Below are 15,692 nucleotides of genomic sequence, written 5' to 3'. Positions count from 1 at the left end.
TAGACTACGTCTCTACGCTTCAGCTATCCCGTTTGTAAGATGTCAGGGCTGGGAGAGGACTTCTGAGGCCTCCGCCCTAACTTCCTGGGCGCTTATGTAATGTAATCAAAACCATAATGATAATAAAAACAGCAGCCACATGAACTTGAGTGCTTATGTTCCAGGCACCACATGCGCTCAATGCTTTATTGTCGCAGTTTCACGAACTTCCATTTTGTGGATGAGAAAACAGAAGCTACGTGAGTTTAAGCAACTAGGTCACACAAGTAGTATTAATAGTTGCGTTGGACTTTAAATTCAGCTGGTTCCATTGCTTAAACTTCTCATGCTTTTGCTGCGCTCACTCCTTCTTTTCAAGGCTGGACCATTGAGGTGCTTTGGGTTCAGGCAGGGAGTTAATTTTGTCACGATTACTAGTGATACTCAGTTTTTTTTTTAATGCGTGTTCCGTGTGTATACAGTCTCACTTAATTTTCACAGCAACCGTAAAGAGTGGCTCATACTACTTCCACTATTGTACAGATGGGGAAAGGGAGGCTCAGAGGGACTGATTAAATTGCTCAAGGTCACACAGCTAGCAAACAGCAGGGATCCACAGTCAACCTGTTTGCGCCCACCTCGCCGCCTAGACCACTCCGCCTCCAGCTTGGTGCAGGGAGCTCCGGCCAACCCAAGGGATAGGCGGGGCAGCCCTGCCGGGTCTGGGGGCCGGCCGCGGCCGCAAGCCTCCGCCGCGCACGCGCTCTCGGGCTCCGGGTCCGGACGCGCCGCGGGCGCGAGGACGGCGGCGAGGAGCGTGCGCGCGGTGACGTGCCGGGCGCCATGTTGGAGGGCTGGTGGTAGCGGCTCGGGGAGGTGCTCGCTCTCTCGGTCTCGCTCTCTCGCTCGCTTCCCCCAGCTCCCTTCGGTGCCCCCCCCGAATCGCCTGCGTGCCGGAGTGTGTGCGAGGGAGGGGGAGGGCGTCGGGGGGGTGGGGGGAGGCCTTCCGGTCCCCGGGAGACCCGCGGAAGGAGGCGGAGGCTGCGAGGGACTCCGGGAAGCCATGGACGTCGAGAGGCTGCAGGAGGCGCTGAAAGGTGGGGGTAGCTGCCCCCTCTCCCTTCCTCCTTACCCTCCGTGGCCGCCTCTCCGCTCCCTTCTGGGCGAGTGACTCCGCGGGGCCAGGCTGGGGGAGGGCGCGCTTCCCCGGCTCCCATCCCCCCTCCCGCTTTCCCGGGGGCGGGGAGCCCCGTGGGCAGCTCCCTCCCGCCCCGCTCTGGGCTTTGTGTCGGCCGCCGGCGTCTGGGCTGGGGGAGGGGAGTCGGGAAGCTCTCGAGGGGGCCCCGGCCCCTCTCCCACTCCCCGTGAACGTTTCGGGGGCCCGCAGCCCCCTCTCAGGCAGGCTTCGTTCTCTATCATCCCCCTGCACACCGGACATCGTGGGGAGAGAAAAAGTGAAAGGTTTCGGGGCGGGGGTATGGGGGCGGCAGAGCAACTTTCAAGTGTCTCTGGAGGCCCTTTTTTCAGAGCTTCTGGAGTCATCTTCCACGCGCCCCAATTCTGAAGTGGTCGCCTTCCCAGTTCCGAATTGCTCGCCATCCGAGCAACTGGCTTGAGAACTTAGAATACTGTGATTGCAGCGTTTTGAGAATTAGACTTTGATACCAAGGATCATTGGTTGATGACTGCAAGAGGGAGCTGGTGTTTCATATAACGCAGATTTATGAACCTCACGTAAACAGTTTGGGGTGAGCTGGGATCTGGGGTTTGTATTTTAACAGGTCTTTGAGATGAATCCCCCGGACTGTAATAAGGATGGTTGGTGGAGAAGTGCCCCCTTTAGGAAGGGTCTCGTTATCTGTGAAGAGTGACATTTGAAGTTGGAGAGTCAGGTGGAATTTATTTGAGAGGCTTTTAAAATTAAAAATAAAATTAGTTTCTTAATATGAGGAATGACTGGAGAGGAAAGTTTGTTTTTAAAGGGCATTGGAAATGGTTGGTGGACTTTGAAAAATACTAATAACTTTTGTTTCTTCCCTTATCTAGATTTTGAGAAGAGGGGGAAAAAGGAAGTTTGTCCGGTCCTGGATCAGTTTCTTTGTCATGTAGCCAAGACTGGAGAAACAATGTGAGTTGAAAACGTAATCGTATTCATAAACCTGTGTGTCCTTAAGAATTGCTTAGGAAAGGGACAGAAGTGTATTTCAGAAGCATTGAATAATCCATCTGTCTAAATTGTACAAGCCCCATATTTAAAGCATTTACTCAGTGTATATGCTTCATTCACTTCACACCATGCTCTGTAGTGAATTTTTAAATTGTATTAAAATTTTTCTTCATGCTTTTGCACATTTAGAATGTATTCGTCTAGAACAGCCAGAGAAAGGAAGAATGCATGTTCCATTGTGACTCTTTTTGGCCATAACAAGCGGGCTTATTTCCAGAATTCTGTGGCTTTGATTCTATTTCAGCTGCTTTTTTTTTTTTTTAGTGGTGGTATTTTCTCATATTGTCCAGTATCCAGCCTTTTGTTGTCATTTATATATGTGGGTGCTGGAAGTGTCACTTCTGCTTATTCTCTTGGGCACTCAGGGTGATTATCTGACAAATTCCAGATGCTACAGTCTTGACTGTCCTGTAAACTTTCTAGGATAGCTAACTTGTTAGCATATGCTCAGCATTTTATTAGGCTTGATTCTAAATGTTGTGAATCTGAAACTTATACTGTGAAGTTAAGACTGTTTTCAAAGGAACATTTATGAATCTAAAACTTACACTGTGAAGTTAAGATTGTTTTCAAAGGAACATTGTTTCATTGTGTCCCGTGTGTTTTGCAGCAGTTGTTTTCATTCTTGGACTGTTCATTTGTAGAGAGCAGTGCAGATTTGGTGACTGATTTGTAGTCGTGTCTTTGTATAGGGGTAGGGAGCAGGAAGGGGAGAGGTTTTGGAAGGTGTAGTGTTAAAAAGTGGGGTTTTTTAAAATTCTTTTTGAGGCCTAATAAAAAAAGTGTAAGCTTCAGCAATTATGTACATTACATAATTATGTATCCTTTGTTTGGCTTTATTAGCAAATGTTCATTTCTTAAAAGATTTGCTTATGGTTGCAGCATAGTCTCCTGATAACTAGCCTGCTTTTAAAAGGGGCAGGGGGAACCTCTTTAGTGGTCATGCCAACAAACTGAAACTCCTTGGTGCTTATTAAAATTACCAATCACCTTAGGAATTTGACTGATGCTTTCAATCTTAACTTTATACTTACTGCCTTAAAAAAGTGGAACCCTTCAGAATTAAAAAAAAGTAATTTTTGCTTCTGAGTTCTCTTAGAACATCTTGATTTTTAAAAAATTGATGCTGAATAACTAATTTGTATTAATTGTTAGTTGGTCCAAACTTATACCTCTACAATATCAGGAGGAGAAGCATTTTACTTCAGAGTTTTAATAAACAAGATTGTTTGGAGTTAAATACTTAAAACCTCTTTCTAGGTCTGTGCAGATTGCCTTCCCTTCTTGATATAGTGCATTGGCTGTAAATGTATAAATAGTTGAAAGTTTCTTCAAGGAAGCTTTTTAATATCCTGTTTGACTGGATCACCAAGTGGCTTGGGAAATTTAACCTGATTTTTCTGGACAATTATTTATCTAATAGAGGACTTCAGAAGATCATCAGTCGTCCCATCCTTGTCCACACTCCTCCTCCCTCCCCGCTAATATCTAGGTCTTACTATAGGTCTTGCTATTTTTGTATTAAAATGACTGGTGGTGTTAGATTCTTTATGGATTTTGGAAGATATTTTTAAATTTATGATTCAGTGTTTTTACATGTAGTTTTATTTAGCCTTTGGTTTTTCAATCAGTTTGAGCGTGCCTTAACTTTTGATATGGAAATTTGCAGTTTCCATCATCATTTATGGTTAAACTGAGCTTTGTCTAACTTCCAAGATTGTAAATAGGAGAATGAAAATCTAAAGGATAGCAGTTCAGATCTTTCTGATGTTTTAGTATAGGTGGGTTTCTTAAGAATTCCTGGGTTTCTTCCCCTCATTTCTGATTTAAATAAGTTTATTCAGTAATGCCTTTTTTTTTTAAAACCCTTCATTTATTGAAAACAACTTCATTTATTGAACTATATATTTTGGTAAATTTTGACATCTGCACTCATGAAACTATCACTGCACTCCACATGGAGGCTATATAAACATTACTCCCTCTTGCTCTTTGTTACTTGTCTTCCATGTGTGTGCTCTCATCCCATCAGGTAGATTAGTTAGCATGTTCTGAAATTGTATGTAAATAGAATCATACAGTGTATTCTTTGTCTTTTAACAATTTTTTTTTAAATTGGAGGATAATTGCTGTATATCTGCCTTTTTTTACTCAGGTTAACTTAAGATGACTCCATGTCCAGAAATCAATAATTCATTCCTTTTTATTTTTGAGTAGTAGTCTTTACATGGATATCCTACAGATTTTGGTTCATTCACTTGTTGATGGACATTCGCATTATTTCCAGGTTTAAAAAAAAACAACCAAGAACATTTGTGTATGCGTCTTTGTATGCATTCTTTTCTCTTGGATAGCAGTCCATCCATGAGTGGAATGGTTGGGTCATATGGTATGTGGATGTTTAACTTTAGAAACTGCCAAACTGTTCCCTAGAGTGATTGTACCAGTTACTTTTCCACTAGTAGTATGGGAGTTCAGATCAGTTTCTCCACATCCTTTCCAACACTTACTGGGATCAGTCTTTCTCATGTCAGGTATTCTGATAGGTGCCTATTGTATAGTGATTGTAATTTGTATTTGCCTAATTACTGATGATGTTGAGTGTCTTTTCAAGTGTTTATTTGCTGTTTGTGCCTCTTTAGTAAGTTGATGCTTCACATCTTTGCCCATTTCAAAATGGAGTTCTTTGATTTCTTACTGGATTTTGAGAGTTCTTTATATACATGGACACAAATTCTTCATCTAATGTGGTTTGCAAATACTCGACTGTGTGGCTTGTTTTTATTCTCTTAACAGTGTATTTCAAAGTGAAATTTTAATTTTAATTCCATTTTGACTTTTAAAAATTTCCTCTCTTGAAGGATTCTTACTGCATTATTTGTTGTGATCATTTGTTCTTCTCTGCTTTCTAGTTTAGTCATTGTTTCCTGAAGTAGTTTTTTCTGTTCTTGGTCTCTGCTGTATTCTGTTGCTTCATTTTCTGAGTTTCTCTGACTGACTTGCATAATTTTTCTCATGTTTTTAGCTCCTTTTGAAATAGTATAAGGTTTTGATCAAGTCTTTCTAGCTCTGCTTCACTGTCTTAAGGGATGTTATTCTGCTCCTTATTCTCCTTTTCTCTTAACCACAGTTTCATATCTGATTTGACCTTGATATTTTTCTGTCTCTTGCATTTTTATATAAAAGTAGTTTTCCTGACCTTTGAGTAGGAGTCATGGTTCAGAGTAGCTGTTGTAACTTCACAGAGCTCTCTCATTGTTTTTGTGAAGTGTTAGAGCGTGGAGCTTGCTTTCTGAAATTTCTAGGTTTTGTTTTGCTTTTATTTGAAGCTTCTGTTTGCTTTATCTTGTCTCTTTCTCTTGTGTGTGGGGTCTCCTCTGGATGGGAGCTCTGGTGGTTCACTTTCAAGAGCTCATGGGAACAAGACTTTGTTCTTTTCAGCTCTTGTTGGAGATTTTTCTCTTCATTTATTACTGGAGTAATACGTATCTCAGTTTCAGCTGTTCTCAGATTGACCTGCCATGATTTCTTGTGAACAACTGTTGGCTGTTTTGTGTTTCTCCTATTTGTAGCCCTTTCAGATACACTGACTTCTGTTTCCTCTTGTACAGATTCTTATAATGTACAGGTCTTCTGACTGTGAGTGTTTCCTCATTAACTTATTTTTGGGGGGTTGTGAGATAACCTTGTTCAGGTAGATTCGTTGTAAATGTTTTTGCTTATTGGTTTTGGGTTTTGCTGTCTACTTAACATCTGACATAAGGGGTTTTGGAGAGATGAAAAATTCTAGCACCTCTGCCATCCTTTTAGACTTAATGCTATTTAGGAGAACTTTGTAAGTCAGTCCCTGTTAAGTTAGTTTCTTCATCTATAAGATGGGGATAATAATAGTACCGAATAGCATGAGTACATCATACATGGAAAACTTGGAAAACCAAACACTACTTGGTAAAGTGTTAACATTATTTGTTTACTCAATAAATAGTAGTTAATTGTGTTGATACTGCTTATATTGAGTCTGCTTTTTTCCCCTCCTTGCAGTTTCAAGCTCTTTGTATTTATTAATTTTGACATATCACTAAGAAAATCACAGTTAAGTTACTTTAAAGTAGTAGTAATCAACAACTGAGATGTGCATTATTATAAATAAAATCACCTCAAGTCCATGAAGCTGCTAAATCCTTCTCTGGCTTTCTTTAGGAGGGAATTTTGTCTAGCATAGTGTTGGACACTTGGAATGTTATTTCTAAAATGTCACTTTCACATATACCTTTGGCATTTTTGCCACATCCTAGCATCTGTATAATTATTTATTTTTAGGTTAGGTTACTTTTTTCTTCAGATTTTTTAAAGATGGAAAAATGACAGATAGAGGTTAAGCCCTCATTTTGCCCCTCCCCAGAAGTATAATCAATGTTAATTTCTTCCTATTAATCTAGTGAGAAATAAAGTCTGAAACTAGTGGTTTGTTGAATTAGTTACATCTTTCTGCATCTTTTTAAAATCTATAAATAATAAAGTGTTGATTAGTATTGATTACCCATGTGCCATCTAAATTCCTGTCATGTATGTGCCATTATCACAGTGGTACACAGAGGAAGCACAGTAGATTTTCAGTAAATAAAGTTAAGTGGATGCCCTTGTGCATTTAGATATTTTAGTAACTGCAGTGATTAAGATGGGAACATGAAGAAAATTATAGTTTTCCTTTGTTTCATCAGATCCAACCTGCAGACCCACTGCACAGTGGCTACTGCGCGATACCCTGGAAGCTAGATGTGCCAGCTTTGTTTTCTGACTGGAATTAACTTCAGCTCTTCAATCATTTGGGTCTACAAATGAGTTCATATTTTCCATGTTTAGTCCAAATTTTTACTAGTAGTTGGCTAGTCCCCTAATTTCATGAGAGTTAGCATGTGGTAATGTCATTCTTGGAAGGAGCATGGCTTGATTCTGAATTGAGGTTAGCAGGGTGTCTGTGTGAATTAGGACTGATCATTTGTGAACCTGTTTCCGCAGTTGAAAAATGGGGTTTATACCATGTAGTTGCCTCAGATATTGTGAGGATGTGAATAAATGAAAATATGTACCTATAGATAGTGAGATTGGGGAAAGAATAAAAATTACAGTTGTCTATGTGTTGAGTTTAAATAAGAGAGCATTTGGTTCATGAAACAAGTCTGAGGTACTTAATCTTGTGGCAAGAGCTCTGGTTTGAGAATCAGGAGAGCAACAGAGAGGCCTGGGTTTGAATTCCCTGCTCTATCACTTAGTCTGTCACCAAGGCAGGCCGACTGACTATTCGATGCCTTATTTTCCTTACAGTAAATACAGGTAATGAAGTAAATCTACCTCAAGGGATGTTGTGGTGATTCACTGGGTTCATGCTTTATAGTGTTTAACATGGCCCCTAGTGCACAGTGACGACCCTCTCCTCCCTCCCACTACTGTTCAGTTCCCAACAAGTTAAAGACAGTGAGCCACATTTCCTTCAGACATTGAACAAGGAGCTTAGAAGAGGTGATTTCCAAATTTCAGAAGCCTTGTAGGAGTTTATATCATGGCAGTAGTTACTGGGGTGGTATTGCAGTAACAGTGATTAAGGGTGGGGCATAGTCTTAGTGGTTGCTGTTAAATGTCTGCCAGTGCTGAAGATGTTAACTATTGGGGGTATGTTGCATAGATCAGTAGTTTGGAGACAATTTAAAAAAAAATGAGGATCACTTGTCTGTACTTGGATAAGAGACACCAGTCAGTGTTCTCACTAGCTCATGAGAGACACAGAGCGGTTCCCATAATGTCTTAGTGGCACTTACAAGTTGCCTTTTATCTGCATCCAGAGATCTTCTTTGTGCCTGCTAATGAACGTGAATTCATAATGCTTATGGATTGTTGGGAAGCCTGTCACCAACTTCACGTGGTTTCAAAAGACCATCTTATTAAGGAGATAAGGAATTTATGGTCCAGTAAGAAGATAAGGAATTTATGATTCACAGCCTACAGTAATTTCCCTCTGTTTTGTGGACTGTTGGTCTTTTACCTTTTTGATATGGGAGTTTATTGGGGTGGAAGGGTGAGTGAGTGTTCATGTTTGTGTCTGCCTCCCTAAATCAGTTTTCAGTATCAAGAGCAGAAAAATTTTTAAGTCACTTACCAAAACAGTATAGACAGTTGAAGAGGAGACTGTCAGCTGTTATTTAATTTAGTACTTATGCCTGTGAAAGCTTTATATTTTAAAATACTTGGTGAATGTGAGAATGTTAGATCTTCATTTTTGCTAGGCCTTCGGAGGTGTTCAGTTGCTCATTTCTGTTTTCTTTGGTTTCACCCATTTTATAAATGCTATTTATATAAAAGGCAGTCCTTTTTATATATCAGGCTGTCTGGGTTTGACAGTCCTTATAACTACCCTCCTAACTCTGTTCCTACCAAAATAGATTGAATATGATTGAGAACATACGTCATTGATTGTAAAGTGTATAAGAGCTAATTTGTCTCAATTAGTAAAAAAAAAAATATATATATATATAAATAATAGTAATATGTGCCATATAGTAAATAACATGTCGTATATGTGGTAGTTCAGGTAGGGCTTTTTTTGTTACAACGTACCAGTTTGACTTTGTGGGGAGGTGAGGGGGTGGCTGGCTTTATTGAGACATCTACTGTAGAGTAAAAGACACACTTGGAGCTGTTTATGTCAAGGTATCTTTGTTGTCTCTGTGCTTAAATCTCCTTGACTCTAGGTTAGCAGGCTGTTCTGGTTTCATTATAAGCTGTTTCAGTGACCGTGATGGAGTAAATTAGTCACCTAAGCCCTCTTTTGCTCTGTTCCCCAGCTGAAAATATAATTAATTAAACACTTTGGTCACAGTTTTTATGAAATACCAGGCATTCAGCAACCACCAGGTTCAGTACCAAAATAAGGAATAATTGGGGCTTCCCTTGTAACTCAGTTGGTAAAGAATCTACCTACAATGCAGGAGACCCAGGTTCGATTCCTGGGTTGGGACGATCCTCTGGAGAAAGAAATGGCAACCCACTCCAGTATTCTTGCCCGGAGAATCCCATGGACTGTAGCCTGCCAGGCTCCTCTGTCCATGGGGTCGCAAGAGTTGGACACGACTTAGCGACTAAACCAGGCATTCAACAAATCATAGATTGTTTATATATACTGTGATATAAAAAATAGAAATGAGTAGTAAAAATGACCCTTAATACCAATTTTGATACCTACAAGTTTTTGAAGCTTACTGAAATGAAATCCTAGGAATGAAAACATACTGACTAGTAATATGATCTCAGTTCTCTAATCTCATCAAGCTTCTTTATACTTGAGACTGAGCTAACTGTTTTGCTTGTCAGAATTTGGCTTCAGCTATTATATTTTTCTTCCTTCCTATAGCCAAGTCTGACTTAGACTCTCTCAGATGTGCATACCTGTACTTGTACTGTCTCCTTATTTGTCTGAGCTACCTGCAGGAGGTGAGGCCTTTTTAGTATTTTGACTCTTTTAAGTCTGATTCTGCTAATGTTATTTTTTTGTTGTATGTGGTGCTGGTTAGTACTCCTACCTAGTTAAGAGTCTTTGATTGATTTTGAGGTGGTGAGTCAGAAATCTTGGGACTAGAAGTTTCACATAAGAACTTCTATTTCAGGTTTGGGTTTGTTTTTTTTTTGCTTCCTAAAAGGTATACCTTTAATGAACATTTATTTTGTGCCAGACACTGTCAGATGTTTAAAGTGCTTGCCCTAATTTAATCTTCACTGTTACTATCTGAAGTAGGTATCTCCTTTTTAAAATAAGGATACCAAGGGTCGCAGAACTTAAATAGTTTTAGGATGGTGCAGCTGGTGAGTGACAGAATTGGGATTTAAATTCAGGCATTCTGATTTCAGATGGTCAAGAATTTGCCTGCAACACGTGAAAACTGGGTTTGATCCCTGGGTTGGGAAGATCCCCTGGAGGAGAGCATGGCAACCCACTCCAGTAGTCTTGCCTGGAGAATCCCCATGGACAGAGGAGCCTGGTGGCCTGCAGTCCATGGGGGTTCAAAGAGTCAGACACAACTGAGGGGCTAAGCACAGCACAGCAGATTCTGACTTCAGATTCTCCCATAACCTGTACTTTATACCACTTGGCACTTGTTCAGCAATCTTCTCACATCTGAAAATCCTTACAAAACTACTTAGAATTTGAAGCTGCACATTTGGGAGGAATCTATTATCACTGTTATTTTTGTAATTTCTGAGGCTTTTATGCTGTTTACCCAAGCCAGACCCCACATGCCCATGTAGCCGCCCTTCCTTGTGCTGTCTTGTGATATGATCACCTAAGGCGCTGACACTACAGATAGTTTCCTGGGGAAGGGGGTTGTGGCATGTATGGGGAAGGTGGTGGTGGAGGTTTGCTCATAAGTTGTGTCCAACTCTTAGAACCTCAGGGACTAGAGGCTCCTCTGTCCGTGGGATTTCTAAGGCAAGAATACTGGAGTGGGTTGCCATTTCCTTCTGCAAGAAAAACTATTAGGGGATATTGATTGAAAGAGTTAGTAAGGTAGGTGACTTGATGTACCCTAATGTTGGTAATTTTGATCATTTTCCAGTGACGTCAAATGCTGAAACTTTTCAGTAATTGTAATTTTGGAGAGGTATAAATTTGAAGCATACAGGTAGTGAGACTGATGTACTTCTAGCTGGAATGTATACGCCTCTTTAATGTATGCATCTTGAATTTGTTATTCTCAATCACCCAAAAATCTTACCTTTGTAATATTGGGAGGTAGATGATACTATTTACAGGTGATGAAATGAGAAAATACTTACTATACAAGGATTTGAAGTTAGATTTAAGAGGTTTTATGCTTCCTTGGTAGCTCAGATGGTAAAGAATCCACCTGCAATGCAAGAGACCCTGGTTTGATTCCTAGGTTGGGAAGACCCGCTGGAAAAGGGATAGGCTACCCACTCCAGTATTCTTGAGCTTCCCTGGTGGCTCAGCTGGTAAAGAATCCACCTGGGAGACTTGAGTTTGACCCCTGGGTTGGGAAGATACCCTGGAGAAGGGACTGGCTACAGACTCCAGTATTCTGGCCTGGGGAATTCCATGGACTGTATAGTCTGTGGGGGCACAAAGTGTTAGATACGACTGAGCAATTTTCACTTTCACTTTTTTCAAGAGGTTTTACAAGTGTATCTGTAATTTTTGCACTATTGTGTATTGTTGGGAAGGAGGGTGAGATAGCTTTTTGTTAACAACAAAATATTTCACTCAGAATTGTTTGTACTAAAGTGAACTTAATATTTCTGGAGATGGTTTTATTCTGGCCTTATTTTAAGGGTACTGTCCATGAGGATTCCAAGGTAGCTTTTGAGATTTTGGTCTTTTTTCCTCCAAGTGGTTCTTTAACTAGAGACTGGTGCACCTTTTCTAGGGCCTTTGCACATTAGAATATTTCTGCATAGAGTAATCTTGAAGTGGGTAGAATATGGCCTGGCTTTCTGTTATCACCTGTGAAGACTGTTGGTGAACTCTGGGTTTTCCTGTTAATAGGCTGTTGTAAGACAGTTTTGTCCTAACTGTTCATAGTAGAGGGTTCACAGGTGTACCTTGTTAACCTTGTCATCCACTTTTCTGATAAATGTTGTCTCTGGCGTTTGGTTTTGCTGTCTTAGTTGCTCTAGCATTTGGCAGAAGTGAATGCCACAACTAGAATTTGGCCACTTTATTAACCTTTTTTCTTGTTTGCATTGGGCCACTTTAAAAAATTCCAAAATGTTAGGTGAGTATATGGGCAAGTGGTATATATTAATACTTGTAGAACTTTCAGTGTTTCTAAAAGTATCTTAAATCTGAGGAATTTCACATATATGCTTTTCAATTTTATATCTACATATTGGTTAACAAGTTTAGTTAGAATAACTGCATTCTGAGTTTAATGGGTCATTAATTTAATTATTGTATCTATAATGTTAGATTAAAAAATTCATGTGCAAAGATTATGGAAATTAATACTCCTTTGGAGAAGCCTGTCTAGTTTTAAAAGCTTTTTATTTTAAAAATGCTCACACGAATAAAGAAAAATCAAACTATACTGTTACCCTATTTTGTCTATATTCTTAATAAGTTATTTTTAACACATGTCTGTATATATGTTCTTTAAAAAATGTGATACCAAATTCTGCAGTTTGGTTTTTGTTACTTGCTGTATTTATATATCTTTTATCAAAACACATCACTGATTTTTTTTGGGTCGCATAGTATTCCATTCTTTGATTCTATTTAGGTCCTTTTTGATGGTCTTAAAGAATTGTTTACAGTTAAAACAATTCAAATGATGCTTAAGTGAGCATAATTATTGGCACATATGCAAGAATGGGGTTTATGGGTTGGAGTTCATGTGCATTATTGTCTTGATAGATAATGCCAGCTGGCCTTCAAAAAAATTTTTTTTTCATTCAAATCCCAAAGAAAGGCAGTGCCAAAGAATGCTCAAACTACTGCATAATTGCACTCATTTCACATGCTAGTAAAGTAATGCTCAAAATTCTCCAAGCCAGGTTTCCATAGTACGTGAACTGTGAACTTCCAGATGTTCAAGCTGAATTTAGAAAAGGCAGATGAACCAGAGATCAAATTGCCAACATCTGTTGGATCATAGAAAAAGCAAGAGAATACCAGAAAAACCATCTATTTCTGCTTTATTGATTACACCAAAGTCTTTGACTGTGCAGCAAACTATGGAAAATTCTTTAAAAGATGGGAATACCAAACCACCTGACCTGCCTCCTGAGAAATCTGTATACAAGTCAAGAAGCAACAGTTAGAACTGGACATGGAACAACAGACTGGTTCCAAATCGGGAAAGGCTGTATATTGTCACCTTGCTTATTTAACTTACATGCAGAGTACATCATGAGAAATGCTGGGTTGGATGATGCACAAGCTGGATACAAGATTGCTGGAAGAAATGTCAGTAACTTCACATACGCAGATGACACCAACCTTGTGGCAGAAAGCAAAGAAGAACTAAAGAGCCTCTTGATGAAAGTGAAAGAGAAGAGGGAAAAAGTTGGCTTAAAGCTCAACATTAACGAAGATCGTGGCATCCGGTCCCATCACTTCATGGCAAATAGATCGGAAAACAATGGAAGCAGTGTCAGACTTTATTTTTGGGGGCTCCAAAATCACTGCAGATGGTGACTGCAGCCATGAAATTAAAAGATGCTTGTTCCTTGGAAGAAAAGCTGTGACCAACCTAGACAGCATATTAAAAAGCAGAGACATTACTTTGCCAACAAAGGTCCGTCTAGTCAAAGCTGTGGTTTTTCCAGTAGTCATGTATGGATGTGAGAGTTAGACTAAAGAAAGCTGAGTGCCGAAGAATTGATGCTTTTGAACTGTGTTGTTGGAGAGGACTCTTGAGAGACCCTTGGACTGTAAGGAGATCCAACCAGTCCAACCTAGAGGAAATCGGTCCTGACTGTCTATTGGAAGGACTGATGTTGAAGCTGAAACTCCAATACTTTGGCCACCTGATGCAAAGAAGTGACTCATTGGGAAAGACCCTGATGCTGGGAAAGATTGAAGGAAGGAGGAGAAGGTGATGACAGAGGATGAGGTTGGATGGCATCACCAGCTCTGTGGACATGAGTTTAGGTAAACTTCGGGAGTTGGTGACAGACAGGGAGGCCTGGCATACTGTAGTCCATGGGGTCGCAAAGAGTCGGACACGACTGAGTGACTGAACTGTATACAAACAGTATATCAAAGTTACCTGTCCAGTGTCAGTACTGAGCATTATTAAGTCTGAAAATCTGATAGATGAAAAATGTTTCCTCATTTTAATGTGCTTTCTTTTCTTTTACTCCAGGATCTTTCCAATTGTTATTGCTTATTTTTGATTTCTGTTTTCCTCATTTATTAAACTATAATTTCTCCCTTTGTTTTCAGTTTTTTTGCTAGATTTTTATTTTTAAAATAACAGAGTAACTTGATAAAGTTGCTTTTAAATAAGGTATGCTTCTATTAGGAATAATTTTAGTTTAAAACAGTCTCATGATGGTCTAACCTGTATAGGAAAAGGTGGTCTTTGTTTTAATGGGTAGATGGAATTGTTATTTCTGGCATGTATCTGTCTTTTTTTTCCCATTCCTGAGACAGGTAGTCATATATATTTATCAGTAAAAGAAACTTCAGATACAAAGGTATGAACAATGTCTTTGATTTTTATGACTGTATTTGAAATTTTGTTATGGTAAATCCAGCCTCCCCCCACCCCCACCCACCATGTGGCCCTTGTTTACTTCTTTGTAAATAATTCTAAACAACCAGTTAGAAAAAGCTACATTCTGCCCTTAGGTTGACTGAATACTGACAGCATGCTGGGAACCTCAAAATGTCATGAAGTCCTAGTCAAGCAGAAGAAGTGAAAATACTCCCCACCCCAAAATGGACATATCATCTTAAAGATTGTTTCCTACTATCTTAAAATTAGTTTTGAATAAATACATACTTTTATTTAAATGTAAGTAAAATACTTACAGTGTTTAAGTGAAAATAGTTGAAGATGTGTGAGATTTTTGAGATGTGGGATTTATCTCCAAGTTTGCATTTAATGATGTAATTTTGTTCACTTTCCTTTTCAGTACTTCATAACTGTTCTCCGCCAGGGGTAACAACATCTGGAGACATTTTTGGTTGTTATAAATGGAGGGTACAGCAGGCATCAGGGTACAGTGAGTGCTGAGTGCTCCAGTGCGCGGGATAACACCCACAGCAAAGGGTTATCAAACCCAAAATGTCAGTAGTGCTGAGGGTGAGAGATTTTGCTTCATAGGAAAAAGCATACATTAAGCTTTAAAAAGTCTCTGATAGTTTTGTTCTGTGACCTGTGAAATAAAAATACTGATGTGTATGATAAGACCATCAATGTCTTCAACCAAGGCTTCTTAGTTTTATGTTTTAGGATTCTGTTGATACTTGAGAAACTTAGAAAAGTCTAATTTTGAGAGAGAAATACACTTATCCAAGATTTGATAGTTTAATGATAAAGTGTTCTCTTTCCTGATTTTCAGTTAAGAAAGTCCAAAATGCTTTGCCTTTTATCTAATCAGATATTGTCTAGAACTCTTTCTCCTTGCTGGTTATACTCAACAGTCTGGACATCAGATTTGTTGGGGAGGTTTTCCCACCAAGCAATTCGGAGTCTCCTACAATTCAGTTGTTACATGTTGTACTCAGAGTTAGCGTCAGATCTCTCATGTTAAGGGCTTAGCCTCACAGTCCACCCCCACCGCCTGCGGACCAATCACAACTCCAGGTTGTTACACCTGTGTTTCTGAACAACAGGCTAAAAATCAGAGGTTTCTATAACCCCTTCCTCGGATTCTGTTAATTAGCTAGAGTGGCTCACAGAACTCAGGAAAACGGTTTACTGTCTAGGTTACTGGTTTGTTAATATTACACAGGATATTAAAGGTTACG

The 15,692-nt window shown here is 39.6% G+C and overlaps 1 protein-coding gene across 3 annotated transcripts in view; it reads left to right on the top strand.

The window, feature by feature from the left end:
• The first annotated feature begins 818 nt into the window (after positions 1 to 818).
• Positions 819 to 15,692, top strand: part of PPP4R2 (protein phosphatase 4 regulatory subunit 2) — a 55,024-nt gene continuing 40,150 nt past the window's right edge. For 2 of the 3 annotated variants that reach the window (XM_068981706.1, XM_068981705.1), the window contains exons 1-2: positions 927 to 1,076; positions 2,026 to 2,107. In XM_068981706.1, coding sequence (XP_068837807.1) covers positions 1,043 to 1,076; positions 2,026 to 2,107 — 116 coding nt within the window. In that variant the 5' untranslated portion in view covers positions 927 to 1,042. Of the gene's footprint in view, positions 1,077 to 2,025; positions 2,108 to 15,692 lie in introns of all 3 variants that reach the window. The other variant, XM_068981707.1, reaches the window with a different exon arrangement.

The sequence above is a fragment of the Capricornis sumatraensis genome, chromosome 10 (genome assembly GCF_032405125.1).
Source record: "Capricornis sumatraensis isolate serow.1 chromosome 10, serow.2, whole genome shotgun sequence".
Lineage (NCBI taxonomy): Eukaryota > Metazoa > Chordata > Mammalia > Artiodactyla > Bovidae > Capricornis > Capricornis sumatraensis.
The sequence above is the reverse complement of the archived record's forward strand: the minus strand, read 5'-3'. Positions and strand labels throughout refer to the sequence as shown.